At 35.3% G+C, this 21391-nt stretch overlaps 1 protein-coding gene across 1 annotated transcript; it reads right to left on the reverse strand.

The window, feature by feature from the left end:
- Positions 1–10763: 10763 nt before the first annotated feature.
- Positions 10764–20667, reverse strand: Dlg5 (MAGUK family member discs large 5). Its single transcript, XM_018547150.1, has 12 exons — positions 20625–20667; positions 19823–19840; positions 19342–19489; positions 18771–19122; positions 18252–18671; positions 16647–17708; positions 14429–16499; positions 13248–14178; positions 12894–13144; positions 11470–11699; positions 11090–11309; positions 10764–10915 (listed from the first exon to the last, which is right to left on the reverse strand). The coding sequence occupies exons 1-12, from the start codon at positions 20665–20667 to the stop codon at positions 10809–10811; spliced, it is 5853 nt and encodes a 1950-aa protein (XP_018402652.1). The 3' UTR covers positions 10764–10808.
- Positions 20668–21391: the final 724 nt, after the last annotated feature.

Below are 21391 nucleotides of genomic sequence, written 5' to 3' on the forward strand. Positions count from 1 at the left end.
TAATATTTTTTGTTTATTATACTGAATTTATATATAAAGTTACGTAGATATAAATTTTTATAAAAGAATAGATATACGTATATATATCAATATTTATAAAACATATTTATGTATGAAGTTACTTAATATTTTTCATTAAGTTTGAGTAGTCACCATAGCCATATTGAATAATGATGTCAGAAGAAGAAATGACACATTAATTTTTATTACGTGCCATTTGTAAATAAAGTAATTTGTAAAAAAATTTTGGATAAAATAAAATAAAATTGTAAAAATAGATGAAAGCTATCCTTATCCTCCTTAACAGTAATTAATCAGCAAATAATCGTAAAAAATGATAAAAGGCACATTTAAATGAAATAGACTATATATTGAATAAAAGCACTTTATACGCCTTTCATCACTTTTTATAATTAACTACTGATTGTCAATGAGAATAAGGATACAGTTTTTGTTCATTTCTGCAATTATTTTAAAGGGATTTTATCATTTTTTATTTATCCAAATTGTCTTTATTTACAAATAGTAAGTAGTAAAAATTAGCGTGTCATTTCTCGCTTTTGATATCACGATTCTATATGTGGTGACTATTCAAGAGAGATGTGGTGACAAAGCAACAATAATTATAAACGAAAAAACATCCCTCCGATATTACTTACTTTCCGAGGAAAGTTAAATTTTAACAATAGTTTGTACTTGTGTATATATATATACACACATATATATATATATATAGATGGTAAATAAAAAACTTTTTTTAGGAATTTTTTTATCAGCCATATTCTATCGAAACAACTTATACAAAATTTTTCAACTCAATATGTTACTTTTAATATATAAGTGAATTTACAATGAAATAATAAACTAAAATAATTAAATTCTCGCGTTTAAAGAAAATACTACTTAATACACAAAATTAAGTACAGATCATGTAATCGTTTATGTAATGATCTGTATTTAATTTTGTATTATGATGGCGATATACATTTAAATTTATTTTAACTGAAATGTTATCGATTTAAATGATGAGCTTTCTTGATACGATTAATGTATATTTAAGATAATAACAAATAAGAAAACGTAAATTAAGAAATAATGAAATTATTAAATATTTCTGTTATGCTAATCTATACATTTTTTCAAGAGATTTTAAAAGATTATGTATATGTATATATATTTAAATTATACATATACCTATGTTGCGCGTATCAGTAAATTATGAATATTATGACATATGTATTTGAACGAAAAATATATACATATATTTGATATAATATTCTGCACAAAGGTAAAGGCTCGTGAATAAAATATACGCCATTTTTGTACTACTAATACTCTTTTTTTTTTTCAATTTTTAAATTCATTCCGGACACATCCTAATTAAGTTATTAATGACTAACGGAACTCGTTAGGTTTACGTCAAAATAGCATGTTTATTTTCGTTATATCCGACTTTATTTTTCTTGCTTCCTTTACAAGTCTCCAACAATGTTATATGTTCTTACAAGGAAGAAGATTCACAAACAGTAATGATCCTTAAAACGTTAATACTTGATCTGTTATTTTTTTCTGTTTTATTTTTGGGCATTCGCATAGCTCTGAATATAACTCAACAATAATACCGATTATACTTGTCATACATTCATTACATAGTGTTACAAACGTTATAGTTTTCAGTATTCCGTCGTAATATGTATGTACATATTATATAAATACAGGATGTGTATATGATGTATTTTCGGATCCAGTTCGATACGCAACCTTTTATATTCACGCATATCTTGGAATATACGCATTTTTACGTATATGCATTTATGTCATAACGTTACATATGTAGAAATGTAAGTATATTTATTAATACCAGCTAAAACATTTGGTATCAAAACCATTGCAGGAAGAAGAAAATAAAACACTTCCAAAAAATACCTCGTACTTTGCTAAGTCGGAGCCCCATTTGTTACAATTTAACGGTATCATATTAATTATTAAACACTACTTATCGTGCATAATAAAAGAAAGTGATCAACTTCCTATTTTCGTATATAAATCGATAAGACTCAGGAAAATAATTTAAAGCGAGAAAGTGAAAAAATAGAATACAATTGGTAATTGGATTTATAAAATGTGTATTATAGAGTTTGAAAAATACTTATGAAACGATTCTAATAAACACTTTGATCCTTACGAACGAGGATAAATTTACTTATTTTCTTATATAAGTACGGTAGAAAAGGAGCAAAGAGGAAGACGCGATCCTACATCTCTAATAACAGAAAGATGTTTAATTTTCTGGGCATAAAAATTGTTCGGGAAAAGTACGATATCCCGAGTACGTCCAATTCGCTGTTGCATCGGCGAAATAGTTTATTTTTAACCAGATTGTCTACGCTACTTTCGTTCCATCGAGAGTTAAATACCATTTTTCGGCTATACACACCAATTCGTATAAAAAAATATCTTTATTTCTTGGCACGATTGTAATCTCCGTTCACACGATGCTTGTATAGAACGTTATATATGTCATTGCACTTTGTCAATAACTTCTAAATTGCCTATACCTTACTTACAAATTTATTCAACACTTCCCCTTATTCACTTATTCGAAACTTATTTTAAGATCGTCTTAAGTAATATCTAATGGGCTTTCTGCAATGAGCTATTATCTAAGCTTGTTTTAAGAAAAATTAACTAATCTTGTATATTTTTCTCACATTCAACTGCAATTGGTCAATTTCTTACGCTTAAGACGGTTTCTATGGTTTAAGAAGATTTAGGTAATATCTTATTGTAGAAAACTTATTAAGATAATAAAAGCATTACACATACAAAAATTTTAGTCATAATCGTAAGGTCTCAAGTAAATCGACCAATCACAATCAAAATTGCGATCTCACGAGGTCTGTTTCTGTTTAACTAGTGCAAAAGTTCAGTCAAAATGAACAGGCTTACATTTTAAAATGCTCGACTGTGATTAGTTGATTTGCTTACGGCCTTACGATTACGATTAAAATTTTTGTACATATAATGACCTTCTAATTGGCTTATGACAGCTTAACATTATACTTAAGACAATCTCAAATGTAACACTATGAATAGTAATTCATACCACCCATAGTAAAAATTTTTACGAGTATTATTAAAATGAATATTCAAAATACAATAAAAATGTTTTAAATATATTAATAATACATTTTTTAATAACTTGATATTTTGTTTCTTTTTTAAACGGTTTGCCACACAGCACACTTTATCCTAGAAATTTCCAACGGACGTTATTTTGGAATATCGCGATATTGTGATATCCGTGGATGATCTCAGTTATCCAATGCATGTCCAGGAGATGTATAAGTATTTGCGTATGTGAGAAATCCCACGGAAGTCTTAGACGGCATCTGTGAGATATCACAAATATATTATTGTAAAACACTTAATATTGCAATCTGCATAATTTCAGCTATCTTATATATTGCTCAGACAGTGTAAAATTTCCAAAGGACTGTCCTGGAACTGTTGCAGCTACCAACATTAATAAATAATTAATTTGAAATAACATATGTCACACATCTTTATAATTTATAGTCTTAGTATAACATTTAATATAGTAAAAATCTTTGTAAGCTTCATATGAGATATATTTTAATTGGCACGTAATCATATCGTTTGTGTTCAAAATATATTTTTTATTTCTAATCTTTTAGTTCTGACACTTTCCAATTGTACATCTTTGCTGTACTCTGGGCATCCTTAAAACATTTCTATGTTGTGTGATGAAAGGATTTCAATATGATAGGATATCCTATGAAATTTTACGATGTTTTACGATACTCTCTTGGAATATCCGTGGGATCGCTTTGGTCAATATGGGATAATTTGGGATATCCTCAGGATAAAGTTATGCTGTATGGGTTACTATACTCTTAAATGTACTACTTATTCTCAAAAAAAGTAATTTTTTCAGAGTAAACGTTATAATTGCATGTCTTTTCTTAGAAATATCTGATTTTGTTAAATTTTACCACTCATCGTGTGAAAATGTGAAATTTCTTATACATCGATTACATTATTAAATTATAATGTTACTTACGTATAAATTGATTATGTGTGGTATAAAATTTTGTAATCGCGAATAAACCGTGCTATTAACTACGCTATACGCCTGAGAAATACATAATATTGATCATCGAATAACAATTTGTAAATGTTAACAGGAACGATGAGCCCGTCATGAGCAGTTTTTCAAAATTTTATTTTACACGTGATTTTTGTCTATTTAATAATAAAATTGGCAAAAAATGTGACATCTCGTTACCGAGATTCTTTTCATGGCAGCATTCTTACTTTTATTGCTATCAACGTGTCTCAAATTACCGATGAACATTGTTAGTCGCCAATAACGCGAGTCTATAATGCGATGATGCTTTACGTAGCACGAGAACCGCCTCTTATACCGGATTAATTAGAGCGAAATATTTTTGCAAAAAAGTGCACTCCGGAGTTAATCGACTGTACATCATTTCTTTCATAACTCGTGATAATATTAAGAGATTAACGTATGCATGCAAAGAAAAGTTAAATCTGACTTTCTTCTGTGTATAAAAAGACAATACGACAACAAACATTTTAAAATCGTCAAAGAAAAATGTTATAAAAATTCGAATATTTTTCCACAACATTAGATATTCTCCCACGAATATCTTTGATTCGAGTTTTTTGCAAATTTTTTTCTTCAACAATCTCTTGTTCGCATTTTTTATTCTTCGTATACGCAATCAGAAAGACATTTCTGTTTCATCTCTTATTACTTTCGCCTGCAAAAGTAATGATATATCTATATAATTACAGTGTCTGTTTCTTAACTACACGAGTATCTCGTGTTATCGGTTCATGATTTATTTCTACGTTCAAAGATAGCTATGTCGACGAGAAATGAACGCACCCTGCATATCCGATGAATAATCGAGTTAGTGTAATCGTGAAATTCCTCGTATAAACGGACAATAACTTCATACGGGAATTACGAGCATGCTTAATACGTGTCAACCTTCGGATTATGCATTGATTAATATCACACTTTAAACTATAGACAAATATCTTTCGCTTAGTCTAAGAAAACCCGTTAACCGGCAAAACAATACACCGCTTTTGTATTAAGACAGTATTTCCCTATATTATTCCTCTAATATAAAATATTAATTGAGAAATAATACTATCAAACTTCCTTTCTTTTGTTTTATGTTTGTCAGAATTTCGACAATTATTACAATTTAATAAAAGCATTTATTGAGCAAATGCACGTTTAGAAAAATTTAATTATGATAATATATAATTTTATTATTAATGTAAACATCTTATAATTTTAATTTTAAGATAAAAATCAGTGATATTAATAATTACTAATTACAATAACCAAGAAATATCATTAAAAAGACTGAATACTTATAAAATATTTTTTACGCTTATCAACATTTTTAATTATCACAATTTAATAAGAGCACTTATTAAACTAAAAGCGAATGCACGTTTAAGAAGAATATTAATTACAATAGCAACTATAGATATAAAAATTCTACAGTTTCTAATTTCTTCAAGCATAAAAATCAGCAATATTAATATTAAACATTGATTACGATCCAAGATATATCATTAAAATAATTGAATACTTTTTGTGTGGTGTGTGTCTATTCTTCGTAAAACACAAGGCAAAGAAAAAGAAAGTTACGTATATTATTTTGCTCGGTTTACGGTCATATGTAGATACAAAGTTAATATAAACCGACAGGACGATATAAATACGACGAGGAGACAATTGATGCTCTAAGAACGGCGATAGAACTGATTAGTTATCATGTATCAGACGATTAATGCATTGAGACAAGTGGCACAGGCAAGTTGTCTGTTACAAAAAACAGCGGAGAATGGGAACCAGTCGTAATCTGCACGTTGATATAACTCGCGTGATCGTCTCTCGTTAGAGAACAAGACAAATTTATTTTATGAAGTAATTTAGAATTATTATTAAATAATTTGAAAGCGATTTTGCAATTCTCACTGTAATAAATTATTAAACGACTGTTCTGAAAAGCTCGATTTTATTAAGCAAGATGCAATCAAGAGACTTGCTTAATTTGATTATTGCAATTTAAGAGGACTGGAAGGTAATTGCATTTTTCGAAAGTACTAACATTTTATGTCTAATTCTAAAATTTTACATTAAAATTCCAAAAATTACAGAAATTACAGCCGATAATATAGAACGACGAATCGAGACAAAATGAGATACGCGTTTTACCTGATTTCGATCTATTAAACGCGTTTATATACATTCTGACTGGTAGTAACTGTCATTTCTTTTTTTAATTTTGTATATAAGACAATATTTTTTATCTTTTTTTTATTACTAATACAGAATGTCCCCCAATCTCTCGTTCTTTTAAGAACGGATTCTTTAGAGCGTTCTAAAACAAAAATCTTAATATGAAAATGTCGAGGCTACAATAGTTTTTAAATGAATAGCGATTAAAGTTTACTAATCACGAAGCTGATATTTTGCGTGCTCGAGCATGACAATGTGACAAGTGATACAAATGCTTCATAAGAGCCCTCTCAGGGATTCAAGATCATAGAAATATGTAATATTTTTATTATGAAATTATTTTTGCTTCTATACGGTATCCATTTGTACATTGCATATACATAATTAATATCGGGGCATATCATAAAATATCAATTTAATTGCAAGATATTACGACATACTTCAAAGTAAAATAAAGTAGCACTCTAAGACAGTAACAATTTTGATCGTAGTAATTGATCTTTGGCAAGATAGTAGGATCTTTAACAGGAGAATCGTAGATCTCCATACTTATCGAAAGGTGGCAATCGTGTTTGCAACACAGACAATGCACAGAAACGTTCAAAAAACAACATCAAAAAGAAACAATAAAATTGAAGAGAGGGAATATAGCTTTAAAAACTTGCTTTTACAGTCTAATGTCTAAATATTATTAATATAAATAAATAATATGAAAATTATATTAAAATTTTAAATGCATTTGACTATAAACTTGATTTTTCAACTTTTCGCAATATCTCAAAATCTAAGCCTTAACTTAAAATTTTAAAATAACATTATTTATATATATCTGTTTCTCATATGAATTCAGAGACAATCCTATAAACTTTCTATTCTATATTAATTTTTCTTAAAACATTTAAAGATCAATTTCTTGTTAATAATATGCACTGTATTGTTTATTTCTATTCTTTTTTATTCTAATTCATGCAATAGCTGCAAATATCCTGCACATTTCGTAATAAAGTTTGTATTGACTGGATAAAAGGAAGTCTAGTTGCAAAATGATCATGTATCACTGCAAAATGACAATATATTTAAGAAATAGATTATACTCTGCCTATATGTTTCATACATTTATATCAATAATTTTGTAGTAAAAAAATATTTTTTGTCCGCTGTAATACACAAATATCACTTAAAATTTTACTTCAATATACATTTATCTGGTTTGAAAAGGATTAAATGAATTAAAGTTATTTGTTATATTTACAAACAGAAGCATGAAATTCAAGCAATTTGATCTTCCAGTCTCCTTAAAATACGTTTTACTTAACCGTAGTAACGTTCACAAATATCATTTCATTTTTGTTGTCATCAAATGTTAAACAAGGATGAAATGATGAATACGAGCATTAAGTGTGACGCATCTTTATGGCATGGTCGCAATCAGATTTGACTTGTCCCCAAAATCGCTGATATCCTTTTACATCTTTATACATACATATTCGCATACATTAATTTAATTATTGCATCAAAAGCACGTGCTTACGATGAAAAATATTGAAAGTGTATTATTATACACTTGTCTGTAACGTACATATTTATGTATAAATATTGCCCAAAATATGTATTACACACACATATATATATATATATGTAATATGTGTGTGTGTGTGTGTGTGTAAAAGGATTGTTATAAGTTGATATGTCATTGAAGTAATATACTATATGTATCACAGTGCTGTGATTGAGAGAATAATCAGCTTTAATTTTCCTATTTCTCTTTCTCTCCTCGTTTTCCGTCTTTATTCTCGGTTTTCTCGGAACTATCAAGTTTATTTACTGAAATTTTGTTTTCGCCATACGACAAACATCGTTCGAAACAGTTTGGAAGGAGAGCAATATCCGAGGATTGAAGCCTCCGATTAAAAATAACAAATTTCACTCGCAATATACATGTATGTTACATATTTTTCTCGTACCAGTAAGTGTTTTTCTCAGATAACTAGAAATCATTTATTTTTTTATGTTGTCCATTTTTTTAAAAGCTTCTGTATAAACTATAATTTATTTTTTTTTTTCATATTTTTATGGTTTCGAAAACATCAATCAATGTTTTTGGTCCCTATGTATACAATTAAATACAAGCGCGTGTTCTGTAGTGTGCGGATCATTTGAGAAAATATTTAACTACGCACAAATCAAACTCTCTCCGAATATATCAAAAAGTATATCTACGTGTTCTCTCTATGTGTTAAACATATTTATTACCGAAGGACGCATAAGTTTAATCACAATCCTTAGGAATTAGCGTTAGTAATCCTTTAGTTTTTGGTCTCACTTCTAACTTACGTCTAGATATATTGTCTCGCAGAAAACAAAATTTCGCGTGAAACCAACAAGTTTGTTTGACATTTCTCTGTATCCCTTTGTTCTCACTCTTTTCTATGTGATACGCGACGGATACTTCTAAATCGTCGACTTGTTCGCATAGATGATTATTATTCGTATTATCACAAGTACCGAACTGCATTTAATTGCATCGTAAGATGATTCGTAATGAAAAATTGATTTCTTGTAATATCGAAGATATTTCTAGCAAAGAAGAAAATGTTTCCTTTCGCTCTTGTCGTAATGTAGATAATACCAATATTTATAAATGTATTATATGTACACGAGAAAAAAATAATATATCGCATTAGCAACATTAGCCAATTTAATTATAAATAATCTTGTTAATTTAATAACAGTATTACTGAAACAAATAACATTTTATTAAAACAAGAGTATAATACATTTGTTTCATAAATATTTTAAATTAACAAGATTATTTTCAATTAAATGCTATTGCTATAAATATATCATTTCCGTGTATCCTTATTCATCACGTAAAAAGACATATTCAAATTATTATCCTTAAAACACGTCTACCAAATTACGAAGAAATCAAGGTTCAGGTACAGATACATTAACTCATACGTATTAAACGATCGTATTATAAAATTAATTACATTTCTTAAATCAAATATATCTCTCGGTATTGTAGAAAAGTCATATTTACAAATAATATTATTAGAACGTACAAAGATACATGTATCCACTTTCGGATACTCTTGTATCTCTTGCGATCTACGACGTACTTTTAAAAGTATATATGTGTGTGTGTAGCTCGAACTCGTGTAACCGCATCGTATGAAACACTTATATATAAGCTCGTGTAAGAATAGCTCGCTTAAAAATAGAAATGGTATAAATCCGCAGAAACTCCGATCTTAGACGATAAGAAAGTCGATCATGCGTACTATTATATTTAAATCGCGAATGTTATTTTCGATCTCGTCGACTATGTTTGACTGGTAGATACTGTACTTCGATATTAGTATTTACAATTCGACAAAAACGAAGTACTGTTTACGTCAATTTTATCCTTCCCACTGACATCCTCTTGTCAATTCCCTAATATTAATATTTTCTTAACCCCTCAAACTTTACATCGTGTGGGAGATGAATTGTTTAACTCTCAATAATTACACAGTTAAAAAGCTATATAAAATAATACATAAAGGAATCATACAAACTAAATTAGTACATATGTAAATTTACGTAAATAAATTATATACAAATAGCCTTCTTTTTCTTTCACTTATATATATAGTACATCAATTTGGTCTGAGGGGTTAATTAGCAATGTAATAGCCGTTAAAACGACTATAACTTATTTTTCTAATCAACAACATCAATTCGTCAATATTAATCCACCAATTTTGTAACGGGCCATAATACGACGAGTATTTTTTTTAATAACAACCCATTTATGGTCTCATACGAATTATTAATCATATCAACTTTAGCTGCATTTCCCGTTGCATCGCTTGTTCATACGCGATCGGAGATCAAAGCAATCTGACTATTGAACACGAATTGTTCGTTATTTTTAGCCAATTAATAATGAGCAAGTAGATACTTGAAATAGCAGGCACCAATTTTATGATATTTCTATTAATATCATTTACTTGCAATATTCGTCAAAAAAGTCAATTCCAATAACACGTTATAATTCTTCAAAAATAAATTTAGTTTGTAGCTTCTATAGATTAGTCAATAGATTTATAGTGATCACAGATGAGCTATATATTGACACACTGATGCGGATAAATGTAAAAAGAACTTTGTATAGTTAAAAGTCAGCAAAATAATAATTTTTAAATAATAACTGAAAAAAACTGACAAAAATTGAAATATTGTATGTACCTGTTTTATATTGATAATTCAACGAGTTAAATGCGCTAAAACAAAATAGTTTGCAAGAATTCGTCTTATCACAACCAAATTGAGCGATACTTTGTTAAGCAAAAAAATCTGTGAAGCGCGTGATAGTCTTCCGAAATCAAGAGACCATAAATTAAAAAACTGATTTTGCATAGCAATTGTCGCAAATATGCACGACGTAAGGGCCCCCTGGTGGAATTTAGATTGACTTCCACTGCGGCTTGTGGGGACCCCCCCTTTTGTGTCAGGGACCTCCTCTAGGAATCCACAGTGCTTTGCTCTGTTCCTCTTCTACTGAGGCTTTCACCTGTGTGCATATGTATGCCACACTCACGCCTGCTGGAATCACGGCTGAAATAATTGTTAAAACATAAGTAAATATTCGTAATATATTGTTTACATTAAATTAATTTACAGCGTAATTTACTTTTCCTAATTTTATGCTACAAGTTGATAATAGATTCCAAATGAAAATAAGAAAGAAAAAAAATATTATGAATACTTGACTATAAAATAGTTGCTTACCAGAAATATAATGCTTGTACTCTGCTTCTATTTTAAGCGCTTGCTCGAACATCTCTTTTGCAGCCTTTGTACTGATTTTATCGCTTGGATATCTGGAATCCTTGACCTCTTTAATTTGCGTCCTATCCTTGAATTTGATTAAAAGGACGATAGGATAAATTTGATGTCTATGAAGCCTTTCAATGGAAGCCATTGATACATCCAAAATACAGTATGTATTCTACAATGGATATAACACAAATAAATATTAGTATAAATATTTAATTAAATAAGATTAGTTACTTCCTGCTACTATCATCTAATATCCATAACAATATTATTATACATTATTCTTGTTATCCTATTGATCGTTATTCAATAATAATATATTTGTTGATTACCTTTTCACATATATCTTTAACGGCTTGCACTGTTGTGCATTCAAAGTAGCTGCCCTTTTTCCTATAATCAACATAGAGCGAATCGCGTAATCCTTGCTCCAAAGTTGATTGCGAACAATGCATTGCTTCCGCCAGACATCTAGTAAACTGTCCCGGGTATTCTTGCAAAAGTTTTGTTACCACGCATTCGCTGAGCGGACCAGCGATCAGCAAGGGTCTCAGAGTAGGATCTGTTATCAGAGATAAACAAATCGTTATACTTTAAATTAAAATTGTAAGACATATTGTAATAATATTGAGAAGCTATCATTTTTTTTAACTTTTAAGACCTAAACTAGACTTGATATAAAATTATTACACACGTTTTTCTGTATTTTTTAAATTAAAAAATACTTTTTATAGTTTTTTTTTTATATTGTATAATTTATTGTCAAATCAATATTACACTTTGTGTAATCTTCTTTTTTACTATGTTATGTCATTAAACAAATTTTTAAGCGTCTAAATTTAATGTAAAAACTTTCCTGCGAAAGAAAACCTAAATTTCATCTAAGTAAATACTTTAAACAATATCACACGTTATTAAAAAAACAAAATGTAATAAATTATTTTTTAAATATATTCATAATTATAAAAAATATCCTTAATATATCAAATAACAAGAATAGTAAGGCTAATGAGAGATGTTATTAGTGCGATCATATATAAGATATGTTAAAGTGTGAATATTATATACTACGTAAGTAGTTCCCCCCCCTTGCGCGCCGAACATCCGTCGAACTTTAAAACGCAAATCTAATTAACTACCGTAGTAATATCACAATTTTAATTCCTTAATATATTCTGAATATTTAAAATCTTTATAAAATTTAATATTTTAATTTTTATTTGGAGCTAGTGGAATTAAATGTTAAATTAGTTTGAGAACGCAGAAGATTAAAAATTATATAAAATATATATAAAAGTAATTATAAGGCTCTCAATATGTATAAAATAGTATAAATATAAAGAGGGCAACGAGCCAACCAAATTAACGAATAATTTAATTTAAACAATCATATAAACATATCTTTTCGTTTCGAAAACAAATATTTCGACTCCGATCATTTTCAATGTTACATTAAATATATGAAGTATTATAAATTAAAATATATTATATATATTCTTCATTAAGTCAAAAAATATTCTCAATTCTATGCAAGTTTTAGTCAATATTGGTCTCGTAAGCATGATTAATCTTTGTCAATAATAAAAAAAAGAACATGTCCATAAATAAAAATTCCAAGTCACAATAGTGTAAAAGATATTATAATTAAAAATTAAATAAAATAATTTGCAGCGCAAACCAAAATGAGAATAGCACTGATCTTTGTAATGACAAATAAGGTAATAAAAAATAAAAAATTATAGTTAATAATACGTACAATCAAGTCTCTCGACGCGCTGATAACTCGCTGGAAGAGTGTCTTCGTTTAATGTACCACTGTCACTGTACCATCCCAAATTGACTCCCGTAAGATGCGATATTTCTTTACAACTATCTCTACTACTGGATGACCGTTGTTGCTGTTTTTTTCGACGGAAGAAACTTCTTCTCGCACTAGTATTGCTGCGTTTGCCAGTATCTTGTTCCAAGTCGCCTAAAGATCGACGTAGGAGCAATTCTTCTTCGACCCTGAAGATATCACAGTTTAAATAACGTTAATAAAAATATTGTATTATTAATCGTATTTTTTCTCCACTTGAAATATTCTATTATTCACGCAAACGTAACTTACTTAAATTTACTTGGAATTATCCCGCAAGTTTGCCTACGACCGGTCTGATCAACTATCCAGGCGCGCCAGTGGCCTGGTGTGCCATTGAACATAGTATTATCCACGTAAAGAATGTCATCTTTACTAAATCGTAGCTGCAGACTATCACCCACTTCGCCGGTTCTATCAAACAATGCCTTCACGTAGAAACTGTCGCCTGGTTTGTCTTTCACTTCGTTATATCGCTCTGGCATGTACTGAGAGACTAACGTCACTTTGTCGGCCGGTCGAGCCAGTTCAAGCGCGGCTTGCTCGGCGGTTGCCTGTCTCAGATCTACGCCGTTGTATTCTAGAATCCTATCTCCAGCAAACAAACCGGCCTCTTCAGCGAGACAGCCTGGCTGAACAGAATGCACAAAAATACCGACACCGTTTCCACCCACTAACGATATACCAAGGTTCGAGCATTTCCTGGTCTCAATCAATAGATATCGGGGCTCACCACTCGGTGGTGGCTTTCGATTCTGTTCCTCCTGTGTAGGACTTCTCATCGCGTTTTGCCGTTGCATCTGTGCACGACTCAATCGATCTAACGTGGCAGCGCTGCGAAGTTCTGGTTTGCGAATATTGATGTCCAACGACGCAGAGGGCCTCATCTCGCGTTCCCGCTCTTGTGTGCTTCTTACCTCTAGCGAGGCGGATGGCCGCATGTGTTCGACGCGCAGTGTACTCATTGTAGGTGCGGCAGTAGTGGTAACGGTAGGAGCGGTGGTGGTGATAGTGATGGTTGCGTCACGTTCGGGTTCAGCAGGTTCCAGTGTTTCCACTGTACTCTTTCGAGGTGCTTCTGGACTATTGCACGGAGTTGGCGAGCCGCTACGACTTCCGGTCGCAGCTCCATCGCCGGCTTCCGACGAACTCGAGGATGCCGAGCCTTCTAACTCGGTGTATTCTTGCAAAGAAAAATGTAAGTTTTTAAAAACTTACGCCATTAACGTGAATGCTATAAGAAACAAAATATCCTGAAAAATTACAATGAAAAACTTTTCAGACTTAAGTCGGAAGATATTGTTAGGGAAGGAAGAAGATGGAGAAAGGACGCGTTAAATCATGCTATTTGAATAAAGAACATGCTACAGATTGCGTTACAAAAGTGCGTTTTCAGAAACTGCATTATTTTTGTGCAAAAAGACTTTACTTACTATCCGGGCTGTATTGCACCAGCATTGTAATCGAGTTACCACACTGACGTAGAACATTAGCAGCCAGTTGGTAGGTCGCACTTCGCATATTTATACCGCAAACCTCCAACAATTGGTCACCAATTTGTAGGCCGACCTGCGATGCCAGACTGTGCTCATATACGGTGGAGACAAACACACCACCACTCTCCAGGCATGAGATTTGAATTCCCAGCGGTTCCACGGACTTGTCTATGTGGACCCTGCGTAGTTCTCCAGGTGCCGGTCGTGGTTGCGAGTAACAGTAATCTGGCATGCTGGCCCGCTTGTTGCTGCTACTGCTTCCTCTGACAGTGCCACCACTACTTCCAATCCCGCTAGTGCTACCAGTGCCTGGGCTCAACACTTCTACGTGGAACGTCGGCATCGGGCTGCCACGCTCGGAGGTTCTTTCTATGCTGCCAGTAGACAATTTGCCAACACTACTCTTGGACGTGACACTAGTGTTGGACGGTATACGGATGCGCTGGTCTTCCTTCCGGCCTGGCAATGTGCCACCTTCGTATCCGTGCCCGTAGATAGACGTGTCGCAGGGTATACCGAGCGGAAGTGCACGTGACTTGTGATAGTGCAGATCTATGGAGGGCGTGTGCAGATGGCCGAAAGTGGTCGGGGTCGTCTGCGAAGGTCCAGGGCTATACGGAGGCTCGAAACAGTAGGTACGTGCGTCAGGCAGGCCTATGGACTCGCCTGATTGCGCGGACGGCAACGACGGTGGCGAGGGATAACGCAAGGGCAAGGAATTCTGGTGCTGCGTGGGATGCGGATGCAGATGATGCAGGTGCGACGACGCGGCGTACGGATGATGCGAGGGAAACGGAAAGTTACCAGGTGCCAATTGCTGTCGCGACGTCGGCCCGCTGGTGGTCGACGCGGCAGACGTGGATGAACCACCGATGCCCGACGAGTAGAGTTGTGAGTGAACGCGATTGTGCTGTAGCGTATCCGTGGTCACCTGCGTATCGCTACTGCTGCCCGTAGTATACTTTTGCGGCCGTTTGTTCGCGAAGTACGAGTCAACGTCGCGGCTGGCACCGCCGGACTTGACCGAGAAATCGATGCTAGTCTCGGATGGCGCCAGCGCGGAGCCAAGTCGCCCGGTCTCCGACGTGCTGCTCTCGAACTCCGTCGACGGCGGCTTCTTACTGCCACCGTCGATCGGGATGTCCTTGAACTGCACCGCCGGCGTGAACGATGGCTTCTGGTTAAAGAGCTGTCCGGTCTTGAAGCTCGGTAGCGGGGTCTCCACTGCTTTGTAAACGGTATGACGATTATTGACATTGGAAAAATTGGTCAAGGGGATGGGGTTGGAGATACGATTATAACTATAGTTATCGTATTTTGGTGGATGCAGGAGTACACTGAGAGGAAAACGTTCTTTCGATTTGCGCGGGTGCAATATAGTACCGGTCCCATTTTGTATGAGGGGTCCGCCGCGTGCCTTTGGCCACGTGCCGCCGTTCTTCTCGATCTTCTCAGCACCGCGGCGTTTGCTGCGCTTTAACACGCCGTTGTTGCTATTGCTCGCCTTCTTGTGGTAGCTGTCGATCACCGAATCCAGTTCTGCTATCGCGTCTTGCTCCTGCTCGAACGTATTCGGACTAGAGTTGCGATGGCTCTTTTTCTTGCTCTCGTCGCGCTCCTTGCTATGTTTACGACCACGTACTATATCAATCTTCTCCCGGAAATTGTCCCAAGCATTGCTGATTCCGCTCGATTTTTCGCCGCTTACAGATTTCGCAGCCTTGTAGACGTTACGGTCAGCGAAATTCGTTGACAGATATCGTCTCTCGTAGTCATCTGATGAGGCTTTCAGCATCATTCTTTCTTGCTCAGTCTGCGAACAGCTATTTACCATCTTTTGTTTCTCTGCAACGAAACTGCCGTCTATCGTCACCGTTTCCGAGCTGGCAGCGGAGGGTACTGGAATACCTTTCAATGTAGTGATGGTTAGTACGTCTACAGTATCATCGTTTAGAATAGCCATCGCTTCATGCGCTGTAGTTATAGTGTCCATGGGTTTACTATTAATCTGAAAATGAACATAGAAAGTAAATACAATGTTAAATAAAATTTTTAACTTGAAAATAAAAAATGGCATACACTTGTCGTATAATACAAGTATTTATTAATCTATACAAATTACAAGTGATGTGATAAAGTGCTTCATATAACTTACGTTTAATACTCTGTCTCCCACGGCAAGGTTTCCATCTTTAGCCGCTAAGCTGCCGGGCGATATTTTCGAAATGTAGATGCCAAGTTCTAGAGTAATACCGTGTGGCACTGTGCCGACCGACAGCTGTGTAGTTCTCAATGATCGTCTGGTTATCCGACGTCGCTTTACGATTAGTGTTGCCGGATTCACGGTGGACGAGCGCAGAGTCTCTAAGATTACACGGGTCGATACAGACGTACAGTCGACATTATTCACTCGCACAATACAATCGTTCACCCGTAGTTTACCATCGAGGGCGCTACCCTGGGTCACTTGCGCGACGTAGACGCCAGTGTCATTCGGATAATATGGACTGTCGCGACCGCCGACGAGAATCAGTCCCAAGTCACCGCGATCTGAATCCAAGCAGATCCTGCCGGGTTCCACGTGAATTGGAATCATATCCCAGTCGTTACTATCATCAATCTGCGCCAACTGACTAGTTCGCAATGCATGGTCACCAAACTCAATTTTCTCCTTCAGATCCTTCAATTCCTTCGACGCTTCGTTTCGTTGCTTCTTAATATCGTCGGAATCGCGTAGGGCGCCGGCCAATTCGGAGACCGCGCGATCGCGCTCCTTCCGTAATCTATCACACAGAGTTCTTATGCTCTCACGTTCCAGCACTATTTTGTCACGCTCGCTGAAGGCCCAATCTCTCCTTCTCTTAGACACCTCGGCCTCTTGAAGGGCCTCCTCCAGCTCCCCATGAAGCTTCTCCACGGATTTCCTGAGTTTATCCAACTCTAAATTAGCTTGCTCCAAATTATCCATGCGTTGCTTGTCTCGCGTCGCGTAATCTCTCGTATTAGTCTCCTTTTCTGCCTCCTTACTGACACTGTCGCGTTCATGACTGAGCGAATTCAATTCCAAACGATGTTTATAGTCTCTGCTAGAACCTTCGGAGTAATCGCCAAATTTCTGCCGTAATTCATTGCACAGCTTCAAGGCGTCGTCTCTATCTTGTAAAGCAGAAGAGATCTCTCTCTTTAAAGTCTCAATTTGATATGACAATGTTTTCTTCTGCAAATAAAAGGCATCAATGTAACAAATTGTATCAACAGCATAACAAATAATTTATTTTAATAAAATTACACAGATAATATCGGCAATTTCCAATGTCTTTATATTATGTTTCCAAGAATAAGGTCGTTACCTTCGAAAAATAAATACGTGTGATACATGCAATAGTTATAACATTATCTTTAATCTTGACACTTCCCTTTTAACATTACGTTAAGCGCGACTTATATATAGGTATCGACAGCGACAGACTCAACTGGAAACAAAAGCGTACTGATAATCGTAAACTGACAGGCGTAAACTGAAAGTTTCCTACTTGTACAATAATTTGTTTCTGGACCTCGTTTCGCAATCGTTCGTGACACGAGCTAAATGCTTCTATGACATCGGAAGAGTATGTCACTGTCGATACCACTGAAATGCCATTATATGTACTTAGTTGTTACGATGAAGACAAGATTGTAACAACATGAAAATCATTACGCCAGGAGCAAAAATATCCAACACCTATTACTTTTCTTACTCGATTACTCGTTTCATTACCTCCTCAACAAGCTGCTTATTCTGCGTTTCCAAATGCGTGACTTTCGTGTATGCTTGCGTGAGATCGTCACCCAACTTCTCAATTTCCTTGTGTACTGTGTCTCGTTCTCCCATGATCAGGCTGTATTCCTGCAAGGCGGCATTTCGTTCTTCTGTGAGACGTTTCATATCCTTGCTGGCCTTCATACGGAGCATCATCGCCTGATTGATCTCCTTGACCGCCTCCTCGTGCTGTTGCTGTACCTTTGCGAGCGCTTCACGATATTCGTTTCTTTCTCTCAATGCAATATCCCACTGGCGAATCGCGGCGGTGCACTGCTGTTTCAAACCGTTGCGCTCGCGGAGTACGCTGTTACGTTCCTCTAGAACGCTCTCGTACTGCTTCTTTAGTCTCTTTGCTTCCTCTTGCGATAACTCTAGCTGTATTGATCACACGAGTAATTTTGCATAAGTTTTCATTGCGCAGAAAAATATGCGCGTTAACGTTGCGTACAAGAATAACGCCTATCGACTACTTGCCTTATTAACGGCGGAAGAATGAGATGATATAAGATCGTCGTATCGTTTCCTGAGGGAATCGTATTCGTCCTTAACGGCTTCGTATTTTCGTAACGCGGAGAGATAGTGCTGATTCATAGCATCGTTCCCCGTGGCATCAGCGACGAGAACCTCTTGATTCTGTATGCGCTGCAATTCTGAAAGTTCTTTCTGCAGTGACTGGACTTCTCGGTCCAACCGTTGTTTGTCGTTTGCTAGATCACTATATTTTGCTCGTAACGAAGAGCTTTCTTGCGATGTGGCTTCCAGTTGATTCATGACTGCTATATGTTGCCCCCGATAATACTCCAATTCTTTCATAGTAATCTCACACCTGTGCATTAGAGACTTCTTTTTACATGCCCTTATTGGCCTGAAAGTGTCAAGTTTCAAGCATCAAGCATATAAAAAAAGAACTGTGAGATGTGCGAATATGTACATACGTGATTGAAAGTATGTTAAAATAAAAAAATGTGATGAGAAAGGGATGCCAAGAGAAAAAGAGAGATAGATGCAAATAGCAAGACAAAGGTAAAACAAAATCAAAACAAACCGTCTTATGGTATCGGAGTGCTTATGTCTAAGTAGCTGAAGCTGATGAATCGCCTGATCACATTGAGCCTGCACACTGTCATAGTCGCTACGACATTCAGGACCACCAACTGGGCTTCCAACACTGCCATAGCTTCCACTATCCCCCTCTGGTTTTATGCCACAAGTGTCAATTCCAATAGCAAACATATCAGGGAAATAATCGGTGTAACTTAATATAAAATGTACATATGAAAATGAAACATGTTTGATTTTATGTAACTAGTGATAAGTATAAACTAAATATGGAAAACATTTTAAAGAAAAAAGTACTACATTGGTGCATACGAACAGATTTAATTGTTCTCAAGCATTATACACAAATATTAAAAATGCAACAAGAGGTATCACATAGAGATTCTATTAAAAATGTGACGTATATTGACGGTCTATACATATATGCACATGTATTTTTGTAACACTTGTTTAAAAATAATTCTTACCCATATTAAGCGCACCATCTGGAAAATTAATTATAAACACCTGTATTACTTCAAGCTGCAAATACTAATCATGTATAAAGGAACATGGAGTGGAATGCAAATAAAGAAAAAAAAAAAACGAATAAAACAAGTAAAAGTAGGAACATCACCCGACTAGCGCGTTGAATTTCACAATAAAATTTAAAAGTCTGATATGCTTGTTACAGTAGAGGGAACAACATAATCAGAGGTCTCGCTAGCTTTCACCAGGAAAGAAACTCTAGGTCACGCATGTAAGCATAGTTTGATTCATTGTTTTCCTCAGCTAATAAAATTATCAGTGATATTTTATCATAACAAGCAGTATGTGACACCACGATATCTGTTGTGTCTCTTTCAAATCTACATATCCAATGTTTTACTTATTAAGAACGCTACTTTCTTTAGTGTAAAAAGTAATTATTCTATAGGAGCAATTATCTTATGAAATTATATTTTAACTCTTGAAAATAAATAAGAATCACAACCGAATTCAATATCTAGTTCCGGGTTCTAAAATTAATATATTAAAGACCTACATTTCGTCCTAAAGGAGACTTCTGGAACGCGCTGCGGAGTTTAATTCTCCGATAAAAGATATTTCTGTGGCGGCGGCAGCAGCGGCTTGCGGCGATGTCGAGGACGACGACGTATCGTCCTGACGTCGCAATTAAAAATACAATGACGCGCTGACGTTAGCCGTACCACGGCGGAAAGACGTTATCGAGCGAGCGGCCGTTCTCTCCGCCACAAAAAGGAGTTGAAAATAAAAACTGTCACTCACCGCTGCTCCCAGCACTGTCCAAGGAGGATGCACCAGAAGCCATGCTGCTCAGTGGTGAGTCTCAGGGCACCGCAAGAAGAAAAGAGACGGAGAGAGAGAGAGAGAGAGAAATAGAGACACACGCACACAACAGAGCAAGCACCGTGTGTACGTATGTGTGTGTGTGTGTGTGTGTGGACTGCCGTCTACCAACACAGGCACCTGTCCTCACACGCCAACAGCAAAGTCCGAAGCGGCAGGTATCGCCTGGAAAAGCGTGCCGTACACTATCCGTACTTCACGGAAGAGCGAACCCTTTGTAAATTACTAAGGAGCAGCCTTCGGGATGACATTATGGCCACTGTACACGATCGTGTGTATGTGTGTGTTAGAGCGATTGCGTGCGCATGTGTGTATGTGTCACGTCGTCGTCACGTTGCAACGGTGTATATATCGGGGCCACATATTATCGGGAAAAGATACTATCAGGGGAGATAAATATTGCATCTGACAATGCGCGCGCGCGCGCACGCACAGGTGTATGTGTGCACGCCACCTCCTGCTCCTCCGCCGCCACCTCGACCTGTCGTCGTCGTCGTCGACGTCTATACCGTCCAATACACACAGACACGTGTCGCGTGTACCATCCAAGAGATTTTCTATGCATCAATTCTCTCTCCCGTGCGAGTGAGTGCATGCACCAGGGAGAACGTGGGAGCGAGGAAGGGAGGGAGGCAGAGGATCCGCGGCTAAGCTAACCGCGAGCGGCCAACACGCACGTTGCAGGG

Source organism: Cyphomyrmex costatus, unplaced genomic scaffold, assembly GCF_001594065.2.
Source record: "Cyphomyrmex costatus isolate MS0001 unplaced genomic scaffold, Ccosl1.0 scaffold61, whole genome shotgun sequence".
Classification (NCBI taxonomy): Eukaryota; Metazoa; Arthropoda; class Insecta; order Hymenoptera; family Formicidae; genus Cyphomyrmex; species Cyphomyrmex costatus.

What these genes read in the sequence shown, in the direction of transcription:
- Dlg5 (XM_018547150.1), bottom strand. Translation starts at nt 20,667, where the DNA reads ATGGCTTCTGGTGCATCCTCCTTGGACAGTGCTGGGAGCAGCG. An exon ending in ATAAGCAGCTTGTTGAGGAG is followed by an intron (nt 17,709 to 18,251) that starts GTAATGAAACGA and finishes TTTTATTTGCAG; the next exon opens with AAGAAAACATTGTCATATCA. An exon ending in ATAATTCCAAGTAAATTTAA is followed by an intron (nt 13,145 to 13,247) that starts GTAAGTTACGTT and finishes TGATATCTTCAG; the next exon opens with GGTCGAAGAAGAATTGCTCC.